Source organism: Hyla sarda, chromosome 1 (assembly GCF_029499605.1).
Source record: "Hyla sarda isolate aHylSar1 chromosome 1, aHylSar1.hap1, whole genome shotgun sequence".
NCBI lineage: Eukaryota > Metazoa > Chordata > Amphibia > Anura > Hylidae > Hyla > Hyla sarda.
In genome coordinates, this window is record NC_079189.1 from 335,703,805 (window position 1) to 335,728,507 (window position 24,703).

The 24,703-nt window shown below is 40.0% G+C and overlaps 1 protein-coding gene across 7 annotated transcripts in view; it reads right to left on the reverse strand.

Moving 5' to 3' along the window:
- MLLT3 (MLLT3 super elongation complex subunit) overlaps nt 1-24,703 on the reverse strand; it is a 237,924-nt gene that overhangs the window by 92,612 nt on the left and 120,609 nt on the right. For 5 of the 7 annotated variants that reach the window (XM_056520087.1, XM_056520058.1, XM_056520036.1 and 2 more), the window contains 3 exons: nt 22,944-22,988; nt 21,274-21,396; nt 17,392-17,994 (listed from right to left, as the gene is read on the reverse strand). In XM_056520087.1, the coding sequence (XP_056376062.1) occupies nt 17,392-17,994; nt 21,274-21,396; nt 22,944-22,988 (771 nt within the window). The remainder of the gene's footprint in view (nt 1-17,391; nt 17,995-21,273; nt 21,397-22,943; nt 22,989-24,703) is intronic. The other 2 variants (XM_056520069.1, XM_056520063.1) reach the window with 1 other exon arrangement.

A 24,703-nucleotide genomic window follows, 5' to 3' on the forward strand; every position in this document is an offset into this window, starting at 1 on the left:
TGAAACAGTGGGGCAAAAAAGTAGTCAGCCACCAATTGTGCAAGTTCTCCCACTTAAAAAGATGAGAGAGGCCTGTAATGTTCATCATAGGTATACCTTAACTATGAGAGACATAATGAGAAAAAAAAATTGTCTGATTTTTTTAAAGAATTTATTTGCAAATTATGGTGGAAAATAAGTATTTGGTCACCGACAAACAAGCAAGATTTCTGGCTCTCACAGACCTGTAACAACTTCTTTAAGAGTCTCCTCTGTCCTCCACTTGTTACCTGTATTAATGGCACCTGTTTGAACTTATCAGTATAAAAGAAACCTGTCCACAACCTCAAACAGTCACACTCCAAACTCCACTATGGCCAAGACCAAAGAGCTGTCGAAGGACACCAGAAACACAATTGTAGACCTGTACCAGGCCGGGAAGACTGAATCTGCAATAGGCAAGCAGATCGGTGTGAAGAAATCAACTGTGGTAGCAATTATTAGAAAATGGAAGACATACAAGACCACTGATAACCTTCCTTGATCTGGGGCTCCACACAAGATCTCACCCCGTGGTGTCAAAATGCTTACAAGAACAGTGAGCAAACATCCCAGAACCACACAGGGGGATCTATTTAATGACTTGCAGAAAGCTGGGACCAAAGTAACAAAGGCTACCATCAGTAACACATTACACCGCCAGGGACTCAAATCATGCAGTGCCAGACGTGTCCCCCCTGCTTAAGCCAGTACATGTCCGGGACCGTCTGAAGTTTGCTAGAGAGCATTGGGATGATCCAGAAGAGTATTGGGAGAATGTCAGATGGAAACCAAAATAGAACTTTTTGATAACAACTCAACTTGTTGTGTTAGGAGGAGAAAGAATGCTGAGTTGCATTCAAAGAATGCCATGCCTACTGTGAAGCATGGGGGTGGAAAAATCATGCTTTGGGGCTGTTTTTCTCCTAAGGGACCAGGTAGATTTTGAGTGAAAATCTCCTTCCATCAGCAAGGGCATTGAAGATGAAACGTGGCTGGGTCTTTCAGCATGACAATGATCCCAAACACACTGCCCGGGCAATGAAGGAGTGACTTCGTAAGAAGCATTTCAAGGTCCTGGAGTGGCCTAGCCAGTCTCTAGATCTCAACCCCATAGAAAACCTTTGAAGGGAGTTGAAAATCCGTGTTGCCCAGTGACAGCCCCAAAACATCACTGCTCTAGAGGAGATCTGCATGGAGGAATGGGCCAAAATACCAGCGACAGTGTGTGAAAACCTTGTGAAGACTTACAGAAAATGTTTGACCTCTGTCATTGCCAACAAAGGGTATATAATAAACTATTGAGATGAACTTTTGTTTTTGTTATGTCTCTCATAGTTGAGGTATACCTATGATGAAAATTACAGGCCTCTCTCATCATTTTAAGTGGGAGAACTTGCACAACTGGTGGCTGACAATACTTTTTTGCCCCACTGTATATTTAGCATACATAGGATTTGCTATACTTAATAAAATGGTACCCACTTTTCAGCTGGAAGACAGCCTAAGTGTAAAGGTTTTCAGCCTCTGGATACAAACAAGGATGCTTTTACCCACACACAAGAAAAAGAGGCCTTGATGTTGAGGAATTGAGGCAACAGTCAGATACAAATTTGCATGTCACTTGAAAAACAAAAAAACAACCTATTGAGACATACTGTATAATAAATTACAAATTAAGGTCTTGAAACGTAAGTAAAAAAGAGGTTTCTGAAGTCTTAAAGAAACTACTCATTTCATAGGTCTACATGCAGCTTCATGGTACAATGTGCCTTGAAGAATTTACTTCTCCACAATGATCCACAAAGATCTCCAGCAGCACTTGGACAATGGCTAGCATGTTGCCCTTCTAGGACACAAACCTTAAATAACAAAGCATATCATACCGATTATTCATTTTCCAATTTGTTGGGAGAGCAGAGGTCATGCCCCAGCGATTGAATCCATCAATCAGTATCCCATTCTACGCACACAAGAGGCAGGATAATGACACCCAATGTCAGTAAATGAGTGAAATATATAACATGCAAGAAACATGACCTACTGCCATCTTTACTACCTTATTACCTAGACACATCTTTAAAGGGGTACTCCGGTGGAAAACTTTTTTTTTTTTTTAAATGAACTGGTGCCAGAAAGTTAAACAGATTTGTAAATGACTTCTATTAAAAAATCTTAATCCTTTCAGTACCTTTTAGCAGATGTTTGCTACAGAGGAAAGTATTTCTTTTTTGAATTTCTTTTTAGTGTTGACCACAGTGCTCTCTGCTGACACCTGATGCCCATATCAGGAACTGTCCAGAGCAGTAGAAAATCCCCATTGCAAACCTATGCTGCTCTGGACAGTTCCTGACACAGACAGAGGTGTCAGCAGAGAGCACTGTGGACAACACAAAAAAGAAATTCAAAAAGTAAAGAATTTCCTCAGCAGCATACAGCTGCTAAAAAGTACTTCTAGGATTAAGATTTTTTAGTAGAAGTCATTTACAAATCTGTTTAACTTTCTGGCACCAGTTGATAAAAAAAAAAAAAAAAAAGTTTTCCTCGAAGTACCCCTACCGGAGAACCCTATTCATGTCTATGGGGGGGGGGGGGGGGGTAATGGCCGTTACACCTCCTCCAATAGACATGAAGGGAGGGGGGGTGACGTGACATCACGAGGGGGGCATGGCGTTACGTCACGTCTCCAGTCCCAAAAACTTCCGGTTTCCAAGACTAGAGACGCAGCTCCGCACATAGTCCCAGCGGCAGGATAGGGGATGGAATGTCTAAAGCCAGAATACCCCTTTAACACTGTCTGAGCACTTTATATGTACATAAGCATAACTATATTTGCAATATTGCTATGAAATATTACACAGACCAGAGTAGTTCTGCGTCATATCCAGGGGTAAGGTGGTATGTAGAAAGCCACTATCACCTAAATCTTTGCAATTTACTATTTACTTTAAAAGAATAGTTAAGGAAAAGAAAAAAAAAAGTTGTCAAAACGCCACAATGTACACAGAGAAAACTCACCCGCGTATGGTGTTCTGCTTAATTTAACCCCTTAAGGACTCAGCCCATTTGGACCTTAAGGACCTTAAGTTTTTTCCTCCTCCCCTTCAAAAAATCATAACTCTTTTATATTTTCATCCACAGACTAGTATGAGGGCTTGTTTTTTGCGCGAACAGTTGTCCGTTGTAATGCCATCACTCACTTTACCATAAAATGTATGGCGCAACAAAAAAAATACTATTTGTGTGGGGAAATTAAAAAGAAAACATCAATTTTGCAAATTTTGGAAGGTTTTGTTTTCACGCCGTACAATTTATGGTAAAAATGACGTGTTTTTTATTCTCTGGGTCAATACGATTAAAATGATACCCATGCTTATACACTTTTCTATTACTGTTGCGCTTAAAAAAACTATCGCAAACTTTTTAACCAAATTAGTACGTTTAAAATCCTCGTATTTTGGAGACCTATAACTTTTTTCATTTTTCCGTATAAGCGGTGGTATGAGGGCTCATTTTTAGTGCCGTGATCTGTACTTTTTATTAATACCATATTTGCTTATACAAAACTTTTATTACCGTACATTTTTTATAAAAATTTTTTGGGAATAAAATGTTATAAAAAAGCAGTTATTTTGGACTTTTTTTTTACGTTCACGCCGTTCACCGTACGGGATCATTTACATTTTATTTTAATAGTAGGCATATTTACGCACGCGGCGATACCAAATATGTATATAAAATAATTTTTTTTTTACACTTTTTGGGGGTAAAATAGGGAAAATGGGACAATTTACGTTTTTATTGGGGGAGGGGGTTTTTCACATTCTTGTAACTTTTTTTTTTTTACTTTTATTTTTACACTCTTATAGTCCCCATAGGGAACTATTTATAGCAACCATTCGATTGCTAATCCTGTTCAGTGCTATGTATAGGACATAGCACTGATCAGGGTTATCGGTCATGTTCTGCTCTGGTCTGCGGAAAGGCAGATCAGAGCAGAAGACTCCCGGAAGACAGCGGAGGCAGGTGAGGGGACCTCCGTCTGCCGTGCAGGATGATCGGATCGCCGCGGCAGCGCTGCGGGCGATCCGATCATCCTGTTAAGTGATCGCGATGCTGCAGAGATCTGTATTGATCACGGCATCTGAGGGGTTAATGGCGGACATCCGCGGGATCGCGGGTGTCCGCCATTACCGGCGGGTTCCTGGCTGCGATCCACAGCTGGGACTTGCCGCGCATCATGCCGGCATCGCTCCGATGTCCGCGGTTATGCTCAGGACGTAAATGTACGTCCTGGTGTGTTAAGTACCACATCACCAGGACGTACATTTACGTCCTGCGCCGTTAAGGGGTTAAGTAAAGGTACTTCTCTTTACACACATCTTTAGAGTTTTGTTGTGGATGTAATTAGTAATCAAGGGGTCTAGACTGCTAACTACACAATAGTGTCTCCACATTCCTGTTACTCCATTGTCGGTGTGACCATTAATACGAGGAGCTTTATCACTCAAAACAAAGACGAACAACTGAGTTCTCCAGTGACTGGTCCACCAAGAGCAAGTGCAACCTGACAGAAGAGTTTTAAGGCAATAACATTATCAGATAAAATAAAGAGACATTTTGAAATTCCTTTTTTAATTAATCAAATTGTAAAAATGTAAAATTAATAGAAGCTTTGTAGAGCAAGGGCACCATAGCCAGGGTAAGTAAATTTTAAATACTGCTTAACTTAGAAAGTATAGAAATAGAAATTGTCTCCCAAGATTGATGGACTAAGTGAAAGATAACTGAAGAATAATAAAAAAAAATAAAAAATTGTTCTGGATTGTCATGCTTACCAGAAATTGGGCGTCAGAAGTTGCCTCAATTTACTGTGTAAGAAAAAAAAATTCCTAATAAAGTTCCTGCCTGCTGTATCAGAGTGCCTATTCAAGCACAGGAGGTGATGTGTTAACTCATAAATTGCAGAAATGTTTATAGGCTCAGTCCTTACTATTCTAACTAGGCCTTGGAGGAGTAAAACGTCATGCTGGCTACAGTAAAAGGCATCAAGCAGTGTTTTACAACCCAAGAGAGCAACCAGAGAAGATAAGGTGGTAAAAGGAGATCCAAAGGCTGCTGAAACCGCCTTCATAATTGTGCGTCCCCTGGGCAGATTTTGTTCTTAGCTGATCTTCACAAAAGAAGCGATGTAAGGAAATTGCAGGCATTAGGTGACTGTCATGATATTAAGTGAAAGTCATGAATCAGCTGCCACCACAATGATGTTACGTTGTGTATGTTACTCGAAAGAGGGCTGAAATATGTCAGTCAAGTGGTGAACTTTCAAAGCAATGCCTGAAGAGCACCACAGGGACATTCTCAAGCCAAAATGTTAATATACACTGCCCCAAAAAATAAAGGGAACACTTAACATCACAATGTAACTCCAAGTCAATCACACTTCTGTGTAATCACACTGTCCACTCAGGAAGCAACACTGATTGACAATCAATTTCACATGCTGTTGTGCTAGTGGAACAGACAACAGGTGTGAATTGTAGGCAATTAGCAAGACACCCCCAATAAAGGAGTGGTTCTGCAGGTGCTGACCACAGACCACTTTTCAGTTCCAATGCTTCCTGGCTGATGTTTTGGTCTCTTTTTAATGCTGGCGGTGCTTTCACTCTAGTGGTAGAATGAGACGGAGTCTACAACCCACACAAGTTGCTCAGGTAGTGCAGCTCATCCAGGATGTCACATCAATGCGAGCTGTGGCAAGGTGGTTTGCTGTGTCTCTCAGCATAGCGTCCAGAGCATGGAGGCACTACCAGTAGACAGGCCAGTACAACAGGAGACATGGAGGAGGCCGAAGGAGGGCAACAACCCAGCAGCAGGACCGCTACCTCTACCTTTGTGCAAGGAGGAGCACTGCGAGAGCCCTGCAAAATTACCTCTAGCAGGCCACAAATGTGCAAATGTCCACTCAAACGATCAGAAAGACTCCATGAGGGCCTGACATCCACAGATGGGGGTTGTGCTTACAGCCCAACACCATGCAGGACGTTTAGCATTTGCAAGAGAACCAAGATTGGCAAATTCGCCACTGGCGCCCTGTGCTCTTCACAGATGATAGAAGGTAGACATTGAGCACATGTGACTGACGCGACAGAGTGGAGACACTGTGAAGAATGTTCTACTGCCGGCAACATCCTCCAGCATGACGGTTTGGCGGTGGGTCAGTAATGATGTGGGGGTGGCATTTCTTTGGGGGCGGGGGCTGCACAGCCCTCCATGTGCTTGCCAGAGGTAGCCTGACTGCCATTAGGTACTGAGATGCGATCCTCAGACCCCTTGTGAGACCATATGCTGGTGTGGTTGGCCCTTGGTTCCTCCTAATGCAAGACAATGCTGGACTTCATGTGGCTGGAGTGTGTCAGCAGTTCCTGTAAGAGGAAGGCATTGATGCTATGGACTGGCACATCTGGGACATGCTGTCTCGCTCCACCCACCGACGCCACGTTGCACCACAGACTGGCCACCTCATCAGGAGCATGCCCCGGCGTTGTAGGGAGGTCATACGGGCACGTAGAGGCCACACATACTGCTAAGCCTCATTTTGACTTGTTTTGAGGACATTACATCAAAGTTGGATCAGCCTGTAGTGTGGTTTACCACTTTGATTTGACTCCACATGATGAAGTGTGACTCCATATCCAGACCTCCATGGGTTGATAAATTTGATTTCCATTGATCGTTGACAACAAAAATCACACAAAAATTATGTAAAGACAAAAGTTCATTGATTTAGTTCATTCAGGTCTAGGATGTGTTATCTTCGCATTCCCTTTACCTTTTTTGAGCAGTGTAGAATAATACATACTCCATTGGGGGCCTACAAGCAGAACATTATACTTGGGTAGGAAGAAATAACATTCTTTTGCTAACAGGTGCAGAAAAATGCTCACTATATGAAAGCTAGAACAATTACAAAGCTTTAATTCTAACAACATTGTTCCAGACAAGTCTACAAAAATCAAGTAAAAATTTAATATTTAAGAAAATATTACATAAATAATTTAAAATAAATATATAATTTATTATCATTCTGAAAGTTTTCATACCCCTTGTGGGTTTGTTTTTAGTTTTTACATTTTGTTATGCTGTGGTATTATGCTAAAAAAAATCTGCACTCAAAACTAAAAACTGAATTTTAGTCCATTTCCTAATTTATTTAAAAAAATAAAAACTATAATAACCCTTTCTATGCCTTGATTGGAGTCACCTGTGGGAAAGAACTGCCTGTAGAACTCAGAGACACAATTGAGTGGATGCATAGATCTGAATATGGGTACAAAAAAGTTATAGCTGCACTGAAAATTCCCAAAAGCACAGTGGCCTCCATGATTTTTAAATAGAAGAAAATAGAAAAACTAGAACTCTTCCTGGAACTGACTGCCCCCACCAAACTAAGTAGTTAGGGAGAAGGGCTTCAGTAGGAGAGGTGACCAAGAACCCAATGGTCACACTGCCTGAGCTCAATATATCCTATGCACAGACAGGAAAAATGTACAGAAGGTCAACCATAACTCTACCAATCTAGGTTTTATGGCTTATGAGTAACCAGAGAAAAAAAAGCATCTCTTCAGTTCTTCAGTAAAAGACACATAAAAGGCAGCCTAGAGTTTGCAAAAAAAAATCATCGAAAAGGACTCGGACTAAAAAATAAGATTATCTGGTCTAATGTAACAAAAATTGAAAAATTGAACTTGGAGGGCTGCTGAACGCTGATCAAGTAAACACAAAATGCTGATTTTACATGATTGTTTCATATATTATGGGAACAAACTAACTGAACATTGTGAAAAAGTGATTTCCCCCTAACCTAATAACTGGTTCTGCCACCCTTAGCATCAACACCTGCAATCAAGTGTTTGCAATAAATGGCTTTCACATGATTGTGGAAGAATTTTGTCCCACTCTTTTCTGCAGTTTTAACTTTTTTAATTCAGACAAACTGGAGGGTTTTCAAGCGTGAACCTGCTTTTTCAGATCATGCCACAGCATCTCAATCAAATTCAAGTCTGGATTTTGACTAGGCCACTTCAAAAGCTTCAATCTGGAGGAAGGCAAATTTGCGCATTTTCTTTTGTGTGAAACATTGCCTGAAAAACAATTTTGCATACACCACTGATCTCTTAATTAAAAGCAAGTATCCCTCTGAGCACCATCTATGATTGTCTCTTTCTAACCAACTACTGTTGCAGATCAATCTCTTAAAAGCAGCTTTGTCCTTCTCTAGCAGATTTACCCCTTACATAACTTTAAAGTAAGCTGGACTGCATTTTCCTGACAAGACCACTACAAATGAACAAGCCCAAGGTTTTCGCCCCAATCACTGTGTATATGATGAAGCAGTGGCTCTGCTGACCAACTGATAAGCAAGGGTTCTAAGTGTCAGCCCAAGCAAATCAGACATTGATGGCCTATCCTGAGGCCATCAAAGTACAAGCCCATTTAAAGGAGTACTGCAGCCGAAGACAAATAAGTGTCTGATTGTGGGAGGTCCAAGCGCTGGGACCCCTGCGATCTCCCGTTCGGGGACCAAAGAAATGTCACGGCTCTCCCCATGCAGGAGGTGACATGCCCCTTCCATGTATCTTCCATCACCTCTCCCATAGAGCTGAATGGAAGGGTCGGCGACACAAGCATTAGCTGTGTAGAGCTGCGACAATTCAGAGTCCCCGAACGGGAGATCGCAGGGGGTCCCAGCGGTTGGACATCCCGCGGTCAGGCACTAATCCCATATCCCACAGATAGGGGATTAGTTGTCTTCGGCTGCAGTACTGTTTTAAATAAAAGTGAAACCTGGTCCCCCTGTAATAATTGTTTGAGAAAAGTTGTATAACTTCATCTACAGTCATTTATAGTGCTCTTTTCAGAAAGACAGGTTCTTACAAGAACTTTGTAAATCTACAGCAAGTATAAGTTTATTCTAAACTTTAAATGCATCACATAACTGATTTTTTTCTATGACCATTATGGAAATAATGAGGCTACATACAGTCTTAAATTATGCAGCACAGCATGGGAAAACATAAGAAGGATTTCCTAATCACAGTGTGAATTCTATTGTTCTTCACTTCCGTTACAAACTGTTCATTCTTCACCAACAACATTAATTATAGTATACAATAGTTAATCAATGTTCTGTATAAAGTTTTCACTTTTAGCAGAGCCAAAGCTGAAATCCTCCAGAAATACACACACAAATAAAATGAATATACAATCTGAATTGCTTTCCTTTACAAGATTTTAAGTGTTTAAGTAAATAATCATTCTCATAAAAATTGTTATGCAACTTATTATACTTGGTTTGCATTTTCTACATACCTGTTTTCTTTCCGGGACCAACTTGGGAGCATGGGCGGAGCTTCTTGACGTCACCGCTGCTGTTTGCTAACAGCGGAACCCAGCAGAGAAGTAGAAGTGGTGACATCAGGAAGCTATTCCCATGCTCCAAATTGGCCCTGGAATGAAAACAAGATAGTAGGAGAACAGGGGCATGGAAGGGGATCAGGAAAGTATGGTTGTCATAAGTGTCACCTGCACTACCTGTCTGTAAGGCTAGGTTCACACGGCCATTCTCTTCCGTCCCGCTTTCCTCCCGCTATTGAGGTTTACCGCCATTTCTTTTAACAGACAAACAAACTGAAGTAAACGGAGGCAAACGCATGTTATCCGTTTGCATCCATTATTGTTCAGTTAATAAACAAAAAAAAATTATTTTGTTCTGAGCATGCTCAAAAGTAAAAACAGATCAAAAACTAATTTAAAAAAAAACAAACGGATGCAAACAGATGGCATTAATGGGGTACTCCGGTGGAAAACATTTAAATTTTTTTAAATCAACTAGTGCCAGAAAGTTAAAGATTTTTTAATAGAAGTCATTTACAAATCTGTTTATCTTTACAGTACTTTTTAGCAGCTTTATGCTACAGAGGAAATTCTTTTCGAATTTCTTTTTTTGTCTTGTCCACAGTGCTCTCTGCTGACACCTGATGCCTGTATCAGGAACTGTCCAGAGCAGGAGAAAATCCTCATAGCAAACCTATGCTACTCTGGACAGTTCCTGACATGGACAGAGGTGAGAGGTGTCAGCAGAGAGCACTGTGGACAAGACAAAAAAGAAATTCAAAAAGCAAAGAATTTTCTCTGTAGCATACAGTTGCTAATAAGTACTGGAAGGATAACTGTTTAACTTTCTGGTACCAGTTCATTTAAAAACAAAAGTTTTCCACCGGAGTACCCCTTTAACCCCTGAAGGACCAGGCCCATTTTGGCCTTAAGGACCAGACCAATTTTATTTTTGCATTTTCGTTTTTTCCTCCTCGCCTTCTAAAAATCATAACTCTCTTATATTTCCATCCACACACCCATATTGTTTTTTGCGTCACCAATTGTACTTTGTAATTACATCACTTATTTTACCACACAATGTACGACGCAACCAAACAAATATTATTTATGTGGGAAAATTGAAAAGAAAAACACAATTTAGCAAATTTTGGAAGGTTTTGCTTTCACGCTGTACACTTTCGGGTAAAAATTACATGTTTTCTTTATTCTCTGGGTCAATACTAGAGATGAGCGAACTTACAGTAAATTCAATTCGTCACGAACTTCTCGGCTCGGCAGTTGATTATCCTGCATATATTAGCTCAGCTTTCAGGTGCTCCTGTGGGCTGGAAAAGGTGGATATAGTCCTAGGAGACTCTTTCCTAGGACTGTATCCACCTTTTCCAGCCCACCGGAGCACCTGAAAGCTGAACTAATTTATGCAGGATAAGTCATCAACTGCCGAGCCGAGAAGTTTGTGACAAATCGAATTTACCGTAAGTTCACTCATCTCTAGTCAATACGATTAAAATTATACCAATGTACTTTTCTATATATGTACCGCTTAAAAAAAAATCTCAAACCATTTTAACAAAATTAGTATGTTTGAAATTGCCCTATTTTGACCACCTATAACTTTCTCATTTTCCATATATGGGGCGATATGAGGGCTCATTTTTTGTGCCATGATCTGTAGTTTTTATCAGTACACTTTTGCTTATGTTTTACTTTTAATTAATTTTTTATTAAATTATTTTGGAATAAAATGTGAGAAAAAAGAAGCAATTTGGGACTTTTAAAAAAAATGTTTACGTTTACAGCGTTCACCGTACGGGATAATTCACAATATATTTTAATAGTTCAGACTTTTACGCACGTGGCGATACCAAATATGTGTATTAATTATTTTTTTTACGCTTTTTTGGGGGTAAAACGGGAAAAATTGACATTTTACTTTTTATTGGGGGAGGGGATTTTTCAGGACATAGCACTGATCAGTATTATCAGTGATCTTCTGCTCTGGTCTGCTCGATCTCAGACCAGAGGAGAAGACCCCGGGAGACAACTGGAGCCAGGTGAGGGGATTTCCGGCTGCCATGCTGGATGATCGGATCGCCGCGGCAGCGCTGCGGGCGATCCGATCATCCATTGAAAGTACCGTACTGCCGCAGATGCCGTGATCTGTATTGATCACGGCATCTGAGGGGTTAATGGCGGACATCCGCCGGATCGCGGATGGCTGCCATTACCGGCGGGTCCCTGGCTGCTGATAGCAGCCGGGACCTGCCGGGCATGATGCGAGCACTGCTCCGGTGCTCGCGATCATGGCGGCGCGTAAATGTACGTCATGGTGCGCTAAGTACCACATCACCATGACGTACATTTATGTCCATTGTCGTTAAGGGGTTAAAGGCTCATCTGTTTCCCATAGACTTCAATGTTTTTATTATATCCGGGGAAAAAAATACTGCATGTACCGTCTTTTCTCCGGCAAAAAATAAAAAATGGAATAGGAAGCAAACGGGTACAAAAGGGTGACAAAGGACTGTAAAAAAAAGTCCTATTGACATCAATGGGATCCTTTTACAGCCGTTTGCAAAAGTATTGAACTGGAATGAATTTACAGGGGCAGACGGCTGTGTGAACGAGCACTAAGATAGGAAAGACTCAGAAAAGGGTAACATCCAAAGACTCAAATAGATTCAATATGGACATAAAAATCTTTAGAGATCCACTAACCTCCTCAATACATAAACCTGGATTAATAAGTCTACTAGCTATATCAAGCCTAACAATGGGGCTAGACAGAACAGTATTTAGGGGTTGTATATCTCATTACTGGCTAAAGCTGTCATACAAAACTCTTAGCCAAACAACCCTGAGAAGGCAATTCTACCCAGCAAGGGATATCTAGAACTACAATCACCTATTTGAATCAGTTTGTAAGAAAAGTGACAATTAAGAAATACATCATGAACAAATTGGGTAACACTTTGAAAAGGGTTCCTCTCATCACCAAGGAAAAGAAAAGGGATATTCCATATGGTGAATTGGAAGATGTGGACAATACATTCATAGAAGTAAATAACCTGTAATGTACATTTGAAAACATGGTCAGATTGGGGCTAAAAAGCAGCACTGGTACAGACCTGCTCACATACAATATTGCCTCCCATATTTCAGAAAATTATGTGCAATGCATGTGTAGTACACGTTGTTGCACTTTATCATGCTACCACTCACCGATTACATTGTTAACCCCTTAAGGACCAAGCCCATTTTAACCTTAAGGACCAGGCCAATATTTTTGCGTTTTCGTTTTTTCCTCCTCGCCTTCTAAAATCCATAACTCCTTTATATTTCCATCTACAGACCCATATAAGGGCTTGTTTTTTGCGTGACCAATTGTACTTTGTAATGAAACCTCTCATTTTACCATAAAATGTAGGATGTCCCCCCCCCCCCCCCATTTTTTTTTTTAGGGAGGAAATTTAAATGAAAACCACAATTTTGCACATTTTGGAGGGTTTTGTTTTCACACTGTACCCTTTACGGTAAAAATAACATGAGTTCTTTATTCTGTGGGTCAATATAATTAAAATGATACCCATGGCTAGATACTTTTATATTTTTGTACCGCTTAAAAAAAATCAAAAACTTTGTACAAAATCAGTAATCTAAAAGCGCCCTATTTTGACAACCTATAACTTTTTCATTTTTCCATATAGAGGGCGGTATGAGGGCTCAATTTTTGCGCAGTCATCTGTACTTTTTATCAATACCACATTTGCCTATATAAAAGTTTTAGATCATTTTTTATTAATTTTTTCTTATAAAATGTGACAAAAAAGCGAAATTTTTGGACTTTAAAATTTTTTTTTACGTTTACGCCATTCACCGTACAGGATAATTAACATTATATTTTGATAGTACGGACATTTACGCACATGGCGATACCAAATATGTTTATTTTAAAAAAAATTACGCTTTTTGGGGGTAAAATGGGAAAAACTGACAATTTAAATTTTTATTGGGGGAGGGGATTTCTCACTTTTTTTTTACTTTTTATTTTTACATTTTTTCAACTTTTATTTTACACTTTTTATGTCCCCATAGGGGACTATCTATAGCAATCCTTTGATTGCTAATACTGTTCAGTGCTATGTATAGGACACAGCACTGATCAGTATTATCGGTCATCTTCTGCTCTGGTCTGCTCGATCTCAGACCAGAGCAGAAGACCCCGGGAGACGGCCGGAGCCAGGTGAGGGGACCTCCGGATGCCATGCTAGATGATCAGATCCCCGCGGCAGCGCTGCGGGCGATCCGATCATCCATTCAAAGTGCCGCACTGCCGCATATCTGAGGGGTTAATGGCGGACATCCGTGCATTCGCGGATGTCGCCCATTATCGGCGGGTCCCCGGCTGCTAGTAGCTAGGTCCCTGGCTGCTCGCGGTCATACACAGGATGTACACAGGACGTAAATATACGTCCTGGTGCGGGAAGTCCCGCCAAACCAGGACGTACATTTACGTCCGTGGTCGTTAAGGGGTTAAGACAAGGAGGAAAATAAAGGTAGAACACAACATAGTCAAGGATAGACATGTTAATTCCCTTAAGAACAAGTGTACGTTACCACTATGCAAGCACCAATATAGCCAATAATACTGCCTTTATACAGTGACTGTGAGTGGTCAGGCATCAGGTCTACAGAGGTAATCTGCAGAGTATTATCACCTTTCAGACTATAAGAGAGAATAAAACACTGATCAGATGCAGTCAAAGGCAGAGTACCCAGTAAGTAAAGAAGATCTGCCAACTCTACTGTAATATATTAGTAAATCAGTCTGTGTAGGGACTCCGCCACCTGGCATGGGGAATGGTAACGCCCTGTTGTCAGTTATGCCCGAGCTACAGAGAATATCTGTAGGCGAGACCTTAAGAATAACAGAGGTCTGTCAATCCCTAGATTAAAGAAGCTCCACAACGAAACTTACAGTAATGTTACATGCCCATTCCTAACACAGTTATAAAAAAATAAATAAAAATTCACAGATCCAGCATCATTGTCATTTTCATTGTCCTGTTCCTATGATGGTTTTGTCCACATGTGGATGTCACAATGTGAAAAAGCAGAAAGTATAAACTGTGGATAAGCATTATGGCACACTATTAGGCCGACCTCACACACTACTCTCATTTTTATATGGCGTAAAATCAATGTCTAAATTGTTTAGTATTTAATTATTTTTTTTTTTTTGGTGGAGTTTAATTCTGCTGCATTTTTCTCTATACTGAGTAGTGATGAGCGGCATTGGTCATATTCGAATTTGCAATATTTTGCGAATACATAGACTAATATTCGTCCTATATTCACGAATTTCGCGTATTCCTTATATTCGAGGAAGAAAACAGTGAGGGGGTGGGCAACTTTACTGTTGGTTGCTAGGGATGTTGTTAATAACCTCTGACAAGTGTATTTTCATCATTCTAATTGGCCCACAAGTTAAAAGAAGGAATATGCGAATATTCAGTTTGCGCCAGTCGCCTTTGGGATCTCTGTTCTACTACTTTCAAACAATGATTTTGACTTGGTACGATACCGCCATATACTTTTATTATTATTTCCAACATAAAATCTCAAGACATTAACAAGTCACACCATAGGGAAAAAAAATTAAATAAGTATGTTTGCTCTCATTATACACACATTACACACTGCCCAAAAAAATTAAGGGAACACTAAAATAACACATCCTAGATCTGAATGAATGAACTAATCATATGAAATATCACACAAAAATTGTCAATGGAAATCAAATTTATCAACCCATGGAGGTCTGGATATGGAGTCACACTCAAAATCAAAGTGGAAAACCAAACTACAGGCTGATTAAACTTTGATGTATTGTCCTTAAAACAAGTCAAAATGAGGCTCAGTAGTGTGTGTGGCCTCCATGTGCCTGTATGACCTCCCTACAACACCTGGGCATGCTCCTGATGAGGTGGCAGATGGTCTCCTGAGGGATGTCCTCCCAGACCTGGACTAAAGCATCCACCAACTCCTAGACTGTCTGTGGTGCAACGTGGCGTTGGTGGATGGTGTGAGACATGATGTCCCAGATGTGCTCAATAGGATTCAAGTCGAACGGGAACGGGCGGGCCAGTCCATAGCACCAATGCCTTCCTCTTGCAGGAACTGCTGACACACTCCAGCCATATGAGGTCTAGAATTGTCTTGCATTAGGAGGAACCCAGGGCCAACCGCAACAGCATATGGTCTGAGGATCTCATCTCAGTACCTAATGGCAGTCAGTCTACCTCTGGCAAGCACATGGAGGGCTGTGTGCCCCCCCCCCCCCCCCACACCATTACTGACCCACCACCAAACCGGTCATGCTGGAGAATGTTGCAGGCAGCAGAACATTCTTCACGGCATCTCCAGACTCTGTGATGTCTGTCACATGTGCTCAGTGTAAACCTGCTTTCATCTGTGAAGAGCACAGGGCGCCAGTGGCAAATTTGCCAATCTTTGTGTTCTCTGGCAAATGCCAAACGCCCTGCACGGTGTTGGGCTGTTAGCACAACCCCCACCTGTGGACATCGGGCCCTCATACCACCCTCATTGAGTCTGTTTCTGACCATTTGAGTGGTCACTTGCACATTTGTGGCCTGCTGGAGGTCATTTTGCAGGGCTCTGGCAATGCTCCTCCTGCTCCTCCTTGCACAAAGGCGGAGTTAGCAGTCCTGCTGCTGGGTTGTTGCCCTCCTCCACGTCTCCTGATGTACTGGCCTGTGTCCTGGTAGCACCTCCATGCTCTGGACACCACGCTGACCAACACAGTAAACCTTCTTGCCACAGCTGATATGTCATCTTGGATGAGATGCACTAACTGGACCCGTTGTGTGGGGTGTAGACTCCGTCTCATGCTACTACTAGAGTGAAAGCACCGCCAGCATTCAAAAATGACCAAAACATCAGCCAGGAAGCATAGGAACTGAGAAGTGGTCTGTGGTCACCACCTGCAGAACCACTCCTTTATTGGGGGTGTCTTGCTAATTGCCTATAATTTCCACCTGTTGTCTGTTCCATTTGCACAACAGCATGTGACATTGATTGTCAATCAGTGTTGCTTCCTGAGTGGACAGTGTGATTTCACAGAAATGTGATTAACTCGGAGTTACATTGTGTTGTTTAAGTGTTCCCTTTATTTTTTTGAGCATTGTATATATACACCCATACACACACACACACACACACACACACACACACACACACTTATATAAACATAAATAGATTTGCCCACCCTGTCTATGGATAGACTAGTATGCAGGATGTTTAATCTGACGCCTACCCCTTAAAATAATTTGCTATAAATGTTTGTAAGCAGCAAACAATACATATCCTAGCTTAAGCAAACATCTAAGCTAATAAAAAAGCTAAAGAGATTCACGCAGAGGAAATCTGTTTTCACAAAGACCATGTAGTAAGCCAAGCTTGCACAACCAGTTGAACCCTCCTTAATACCTGGATGAATTCCAGATTCTTTATGCATACAGCACAAGAACCAGCCAAGGTGTAACCAACATTGGTCAAATTAAATGATCAGATATTAGCTGAATACTAGTGATGTTGAACAAATAATAATCAAATCAGGTCACCATTGTTACTTTTCATAAAAAAGGGGTTGACCAGAAAGAGACAACTTATTCTCTATTCACCAGGTAGGGGTGTCTGAAGCTCCTGCTGTCTACATTCATTTCAGTCATTTTTATGAGAGCACTTAAGATGTCTGAATACAGCATTCAGGTCTCTTCTGCACCACTATAGAAATAGAGCATGTGCCGTCTACAGCATGCACTCCTCTCAGAAGCCCCATGATCAGACACTTATTCCCTATCCTGTTGATAAGTGGTCTTTCGTTGGACAATCCCTTTAACCTAGTAGCAGAAAAAACAAACACAGTACAGTAAAACAAACTGCATACAATACCTCTGATTTGGATGACATATTATCCTCCATATCTGTATCGTTTGGGTCTACAATGTCTTCAAAAGGGGGCAGTGACACCTTCTTCTTATCCAAAACTTCACTTTCAACTTTTACTTTCCCAGTTTTAGGTTGAGATTTGTCTTTTAAAGATTTTTTGTCCGAGGAGGACAAAATAAGTAGCGAAGAATTTGAAAAAGTTTTAAGAGAAGATTCAGAGTTGCTTTTTCTCCTTTTTCTGTTTAATGGGTCCTCTGAGTCCATATGTGATGGCCTTTTACTGGAGACCTTTTTTTCCTGTTGATGACCACTTGATACTGTAAGAATATTATTGTTTTCACACCTGGGCTCTTTTGACATGGGTTTGGGTTCCTTAAAGGCCATTTTAGGGACAACTTTTTCATCCTTCAGTGGTTTGTTTTCTTTGGGTTTTTTGGACGATTCTTTGGAAGATTTTGTATGTTCCCTGGATGGTTCTTTGAAGGCACTTCGATGTTCTTTTGAGTCTTTTGATGATTTCTCCTTGTGCTCCTTTGAAGATTTGTGTGGTTTAGGTAAGCTAATTGGGTTGCTGTTACTGTTTGCACTAACTGGTTTATTTGGGTCCTGAAAGAAACATAACCAACTTATAAATATATAATAAAAAATATATTAAATATTCTTTCTGGTTTCTATGATTAAACTAGGATGAATTTCATTTTACAGTTACAAGTCATGCTCAAGTATTCTTACTGTGAGTGTTGAGAAACCAGGTTTTTCAATGTTTCCTGTACAAATAAGTAGCATTTTAATAAGAATATAGGAAACCTAAATGGTAGGCTCGGAAGGGATGCAAATGACTTTTTGTGCTTTTGGGGAAAAGCACAAATAGATTGAACAGGTGAAAGGCAATGGGGACATATTTGGTCATTTGGTGCATCAACGTTCTATTCATCCCCTGCGTATGTTAATAAAAACATACATACAACATGTGACTAATGGTTGCATTAGGCAGTTTATGAAGTGGTCAATAGTGCTGTCTTATTCTGTTTACTACCTGATAGGATTTTTACAGGTGTATTTCTTATATCCTATAAACAATAGTTATGGCCAGAGGCGTACAGTCTGTAACAAGACCCTAAATTATCAAGCGCTATGTAATATATTAATGATCTCTTATGTGGCTGCTGGGGCCCAAAAAGGCACCAGGGCGTGGTAGGGCCTGCAACTTCTCCGCCCTCTATAATTACGCCTTTGTTCATCACTTTACAATTTTGGCAATTTAGACCTAAAACAAAAGTGCCATTATTAACATGCAATCTGAGAATACATGTTTGGCCCCTAAGGCATGTGAACATTTTTAGTCTGGTAAGAGGACTACTATATAAAAGGCAGATATAATACGTGTGCACTGCCCTTGGTTGCTAAAATACTAGTTAAAAAATATATAAAGTCAACTTTGGAAACAAACACCAAATGTATAAAACGTTCTTACTTTAAAAAAAAATGATCTGATCTGTCTGTACAGAACTTTTGAAAAAAGTGTGCTGATATATGTGGCTATGGAATCCACCTCCTCTCCTGACAACTTGTTATTTATTTGTGTTAGCTGACATATACTGTATCTGGACAAGTCCATAAAGGTCAAGACTTAGCAACCTTCCTAAAAACCAAATCTTTCTAGTCTTGCCCTCAACAATTAATCACAGCTCAGCTTTCATATTTTAAAGGGGTACTCCCCCGAAAAACATTTTATCCCCTATCTAATGGATAGATAGACATGAATGGGTGGGGGGGCATGGCGTTACAAATGCAGATGCTACAAGCTTCCGTGTTCTGGATGCTGCTGCTGCCGGCCCAGAGATTGCAGGGGTCCCGAGCAGCGGGACCCCCACAATAAGACATCTTATCCTCTATCCAAAGGGAAGGGCATAAGATGTTTTTCTGCAGAGTATCCCTTTAAGGAGCACTGGTAAAATGAAAGCAGAGCTGTGATTGGTTGTAATGGTCAAAACCAGATCTGGGCCAAGGTCTTTACAAAATTCAACTAACCGACACACAATATCAAAAAACACATAAATAGGGATTTTCATACTGATGCTTTGTGTTCTTTTCTTCATATACTGACTCGGAATTATGTGAACTGAGTCATGTTTATTTTTCTATGTGCAGAAGATTGCAAATCTCTCTATTCAAGTCACTAGCAGAGATTTGATAAGCAGGGTATAAAGGGTTACAAAAGTGGACTTTAAACTTGTTCTTCAATTGATCTGTTTTCATAGAGAATGAGACAATGCTGGAGCAAATTGGATATACTAAGATTTCTGATAGTAAATGTTGCATGTATTGTAGACTAAAATACACAAAACCAACTTCTACCCTTAAGTCTAATGATTTCCTGATGGATAGGATTAGGCCAAAGGTTGACAAATTACTGTTGACAAAGGACCCAGTTACACCATTTCAAGGAGTCCGTACATTTGTTAATATTTATAAATTAAGAATGCCTACAGGCATTAACAGGGAAGAACTTGTTCAGCTCTGCATTAGGGTGCCTCTTGGTAAACCCTTATATATAGATCATTTTATTATTAGTATCATTATTATTATTATACTGCAATGCAGTGGCTTCTAAGATCCTCACGGTTGCTATTAGAAAAAAAAAATACTTTGGCACATATGTTACTGAATACAGCTTAATGAAAATCATCGTCTATGATGCAATGCCATCCTCTTTTTCTGCTGTATACTGGTCAGCCAGAAGCAAAGGACACTCCATGGCCTCCATGTAAACAGACCCCTGTATACATGTATGTATGTTAGGAGCTTTCCTGGTGTACACACTAAACATATATGATGTGAGGTTGGTGATGTGGAACTTGTATTATCATTTTTTGCACTTGAGTACTAAAGAATAGGACTTAACACTGGCATGACAGTATGAATTCAATGAGATAAAGTGGTGAAAAGGTGAACGTAAAAGCGGAAACATTCTTTTCAGTTTGGTGGAGATACAATATGTCTTATGTGAAGTGATCAGTTCTAAATTCTGTATAAAAGGCAGATAGAATTGTCTCTTATTACTTATCTGGACCTCAATCAATACCATATAATGTTAAATCTATAAAAGCATATAAAATAAAGTTGCACAATAGTCATCCAACGTTTTGCCCTTATCTTCTAGAGAGGAGCTGCATAAAAAGTAAGAGCTAAAACCTCATTTTGCTTGTTACTTATGATCAAAGAAACTGATTAATTTCAGGTTCACATACAGTAGCTTTTTTTTCTAGCCTCGGGGGGTTAAATGTTACATGCCAGTGAACTGGAATTTATTAATTCACACAGCTCTTCAAGACTTACATGCATCTTTCTGCACAAAACCAGTGCGCTGACACGTTGCAGGAACTTGTTATAAGATAGCATGCGGGGATCCACATGCTGAGACCACAATGATCAATACAAACATAAGGGCTGCATCTCCCATCAAATCTCAGTGTGCAGTCCCCCAGGAATACTGGCATCTGATAAGTCTTTATTACACATGAGCCTTTTATTAGGGATGCGCAAAAGTCCTGGGGTTGGGGGATGCATCCTATACTGTGCTGGAAATAGATCCATGTGGGGCTGAGCTGTAATGGGATTGTGACTAAACGACCTTTGTTGAGGTGGGGCTAAGCTGAGGTGTTAGACTGTGGCTGAATGACCTGCATTAATGATGATAATGATGATGTGGGGTAGGTTGGGCTGAGATGACAAATCACTGCTCTATAGCAATACATGCACAAAGTTCATTCATGTGTTACTTGCAGTGCCACATGAATAAACGTTATGCATGTACTGCGATAAAGCAATGATCCGCAACATAAACATAAAAAACATAAATCAGAATGTGGTGGACAATCTCACCTTGGATCCATGAGATGATTTGCTCTTCTTCACATCGGAAAAGGATAAAGAATTACTAGGGAGACTAGGGAGATGAAGACTGGTGCCTGAAGAAAAGGATGACCCCTCGGACATAACCATGATCTGAGGTTGGGATTATAAAAGAGATTAAAAAAAGACACTATGTTATTTTTCCAATATACAACAATAAAGCCAAAAACAGCTAAGTCGTTCTCCTTAACAATTTGTGTAACTTCTCCATTGACAATTCTTGGAGTTGCATACACGACGTAGCCCCACAAGCTATACTGTTTTCAATATCCTTCACGTGTCAACACAGCATTAATATGCTGTATTAATTTTCTATTTCTATAACCCACGATGGATCTCTTCTCCACTGTGCTGACAAAACACTAATGCTTAAAAGAAATCTGTCACCAGTGTCACCTGCACTAACCTGTCGGTACCGACAGGTAGTGCAAGTGACACTGATGACAATGGTACTTACCTTATCTCGTTCCGTGCAGGGGATCTCCTCCGTTAACTTCAGTTCCGGCCTGGCTTGGGGCACAGGCAGAGCTTAGTGACATCACCGCTGCTGTTCTCCAGTAGCTAGAGCCAGCAGAGAGCAGCAGCATCTAGAGAACAGCAGCAGTGATGTCACTAAGCTCCGCCGCGCCCCAAGCCGGTCTGGAGCTGAAATTAACGGAGGAGATTACCGGAGATCCCCTGCACAGGACAAGGTAAGTACCATTGTCATCAGTGTCACTTGACTGCCAGTCGGTACCGACAGGTTAGTGAAGGTGACACTGGTGACTGAATTTGATCCCAGTCTCCTCCTGCATTGTTTGTTGTGGAAATTCTTCTCACTATTTGTAATATAACCTGTGACTTATGCCATTTCCCCTGCCAATGCTCTCCTTCATATTTAGGGAGGGCAGATAATACAGGCTGTACTGTATCACAGTATAAAGCCATGGATGCCTTTCTCCCTCTTCTGTTATCTCTAATGTTGAGAGTAGAGATGAGCGAAGTTACAGTGATTCAATTCGTCACGAATCTCGCGGCTCGGCGTTTGCTGACTTTAGCCTGCATAAATTAATTCAGCTTTCAGCTGCTCCGGTGGGATGGAAAAGGTGGATACAGTCCTAGGAAACTCTTTATTAGGACTGTATCCACCTTTTCCAGCCCACCGGAGCACCTGAAAGCCGAACTAATTTATGCAGGATAAGTCATCAACTGCCGAGCCGCAAGGTTTGTCATGAATCTAATCACTTTAACTTCGTTCATCTCTAGCTGAGAGAAGGGAGTAGAGCAGAAAGTGCTGACACCATCAAGAGTATTATTCTGTTAGAAGCTGTAGGACTGCCAGCTATGAACAGGAGTTGCACAAATTCTACAACAGCAACAACATGGCAGGGCAGACTATTCAGAAAACTGGATAATTTAGCATTTAAAAAAAAAAAAAAAAAAAAAAAAAAAAAAACAGTGTGAAGATATTCATAGCCTTTAAAGGCTATTTAGACAGCTTTTTCTTAACATGTTTCTAGTCTACATTATTTGTTTTAAAAATATCTATAACACCTTAATGTTCAAATTTATTACAAACATTATTTAAGAACAATGAGTGATATCTTTATGAGGATATACTCATACCATGTTTGGACAAAAAAAAAAAAAAAGATAGGAACCTTTTTTACGGTCCAGTTAACCGATCCATCTGGATATCTGTGTACCTATAGACATATCATATGTATTAGGCCATGCATTGCGAAAACATTTGGAAAATATCTTTGCATTTAATAAATGATTTTTTTTCCTGAAATTAAACTTTGTTTTCCTTATCTTGATTGTTGGAAAAATATGTTTCAACATATAAGCCTAACCTAACACACCGAAAAATACACACAAAAGGCAGCATGAAGTGAATAATATCTTTTTACCTCTATTATTATTATTATTATTATATATAAAGAAAGCAATTTTAAATTTGAGGTACAAAAGTAACAATAAATCAACAGTTATTCGCTTCTTGTAAATCCTGTATACAAATAAGGGGATTTGTAGACAACATTAATATGCATATTGCTACAGAGACTGTTTAATTATAGTAGGATTCATTATCGGTCTCTATGCCATTTACAACCAAGTCATTTCTATACAGCTATTCCTACTCCGCATAAGAAGGCCTATAATGGCACCGGTGTCTGACATTAAAGGGGTATTCCAGGCAAAAATTTTTTTTATATATCAACTGGCTCCGGAAAGTTAAACAGATTTGTAAATTACTTCTATTAAAAAATCTTAATCCTTCCAATAGTTATTAGCTTCTGAAGTTTTCTGTGTAACTGCTCAATGATTATGTCACGTCCCGGGAGCTGTGCATGATGGGAGAATATCCCCATAGGCACTGTACAGCTCCCGGGACGTGAGTCATCAGAGAGCAGTTAGACAGAAAACAACAACTCAACTTCAGAAGCTAATAACTATTGGAAGGATTAAGATTTTTTAATAGAAGTAATTTACAAATCTGTTTCCGGAGCCACTTGATATATAAAAAAAAGTTTTGGCCTGGAATACCCCTTTAATCCAAGTTTAGGTGGTTCATTTTTACCAAAACTTTAAATTTAGGGGGAAGAACAAAATGAAAGACAGGCTGACGTTCAATGTATCTCCTCTTAATAGAATAGTAATGATTAGGAAATGTACGACGATAGGCAAGACCTGTCTCATTTGTCATCTTGTAATATAGACCTGCTGTGGAAAAATGATAAAGATATCAACATATTTTAAAAGGGATGATGTAGGAATTAATAGCACTTCTATACAGATTGCATTCTCCTTTATTTTACAGCCCAGCGGGGATTCACACTAGGCCAATCTTTCAGTAAGTCCCAGGGTCCCTTAATATGACTCAATTAATCTCTCTTTCCTTTTTAATGCTCACTTTCATCAGCACATAACAATGTGACCCATTATGTAAAGCCCATAGTAGCTCATTTCCTTTGCGGGGGAAACATTAACCTTAAAAGACTGGTGGAAAAAGCCATGCACTTTGTGCTGGATGTCTTCTGGAAAGGCATCTTGTGTTTGCTCACCTGTCCCTTTACAAACAGCAAACACTTAGTGCAATATCCAGAGATAAGCTAAGAGCCCATTTATTGTATGTCAATAAGGTCTTCTGTGACATTTCAACAAGAGCATCACTCTCTAGCAGGCATCTTTCATTTACTATGGCAATATCATTTATAGTTGAATTAAAATGTTATTACTGTGTTTACTTAAATGATTCGATTATTATTTGTGTGTTCTTTAATGTGTTTGTATGTCAAGGTGTAGAATTTATCCAATAGTTATATGAAAGTAGAACATTTATCTCTTTATTGCTGACAATCTGACCTAGAAGCAGAATTCATGGAACATACTAAAACACTAAACCAGTAAGGGAGGG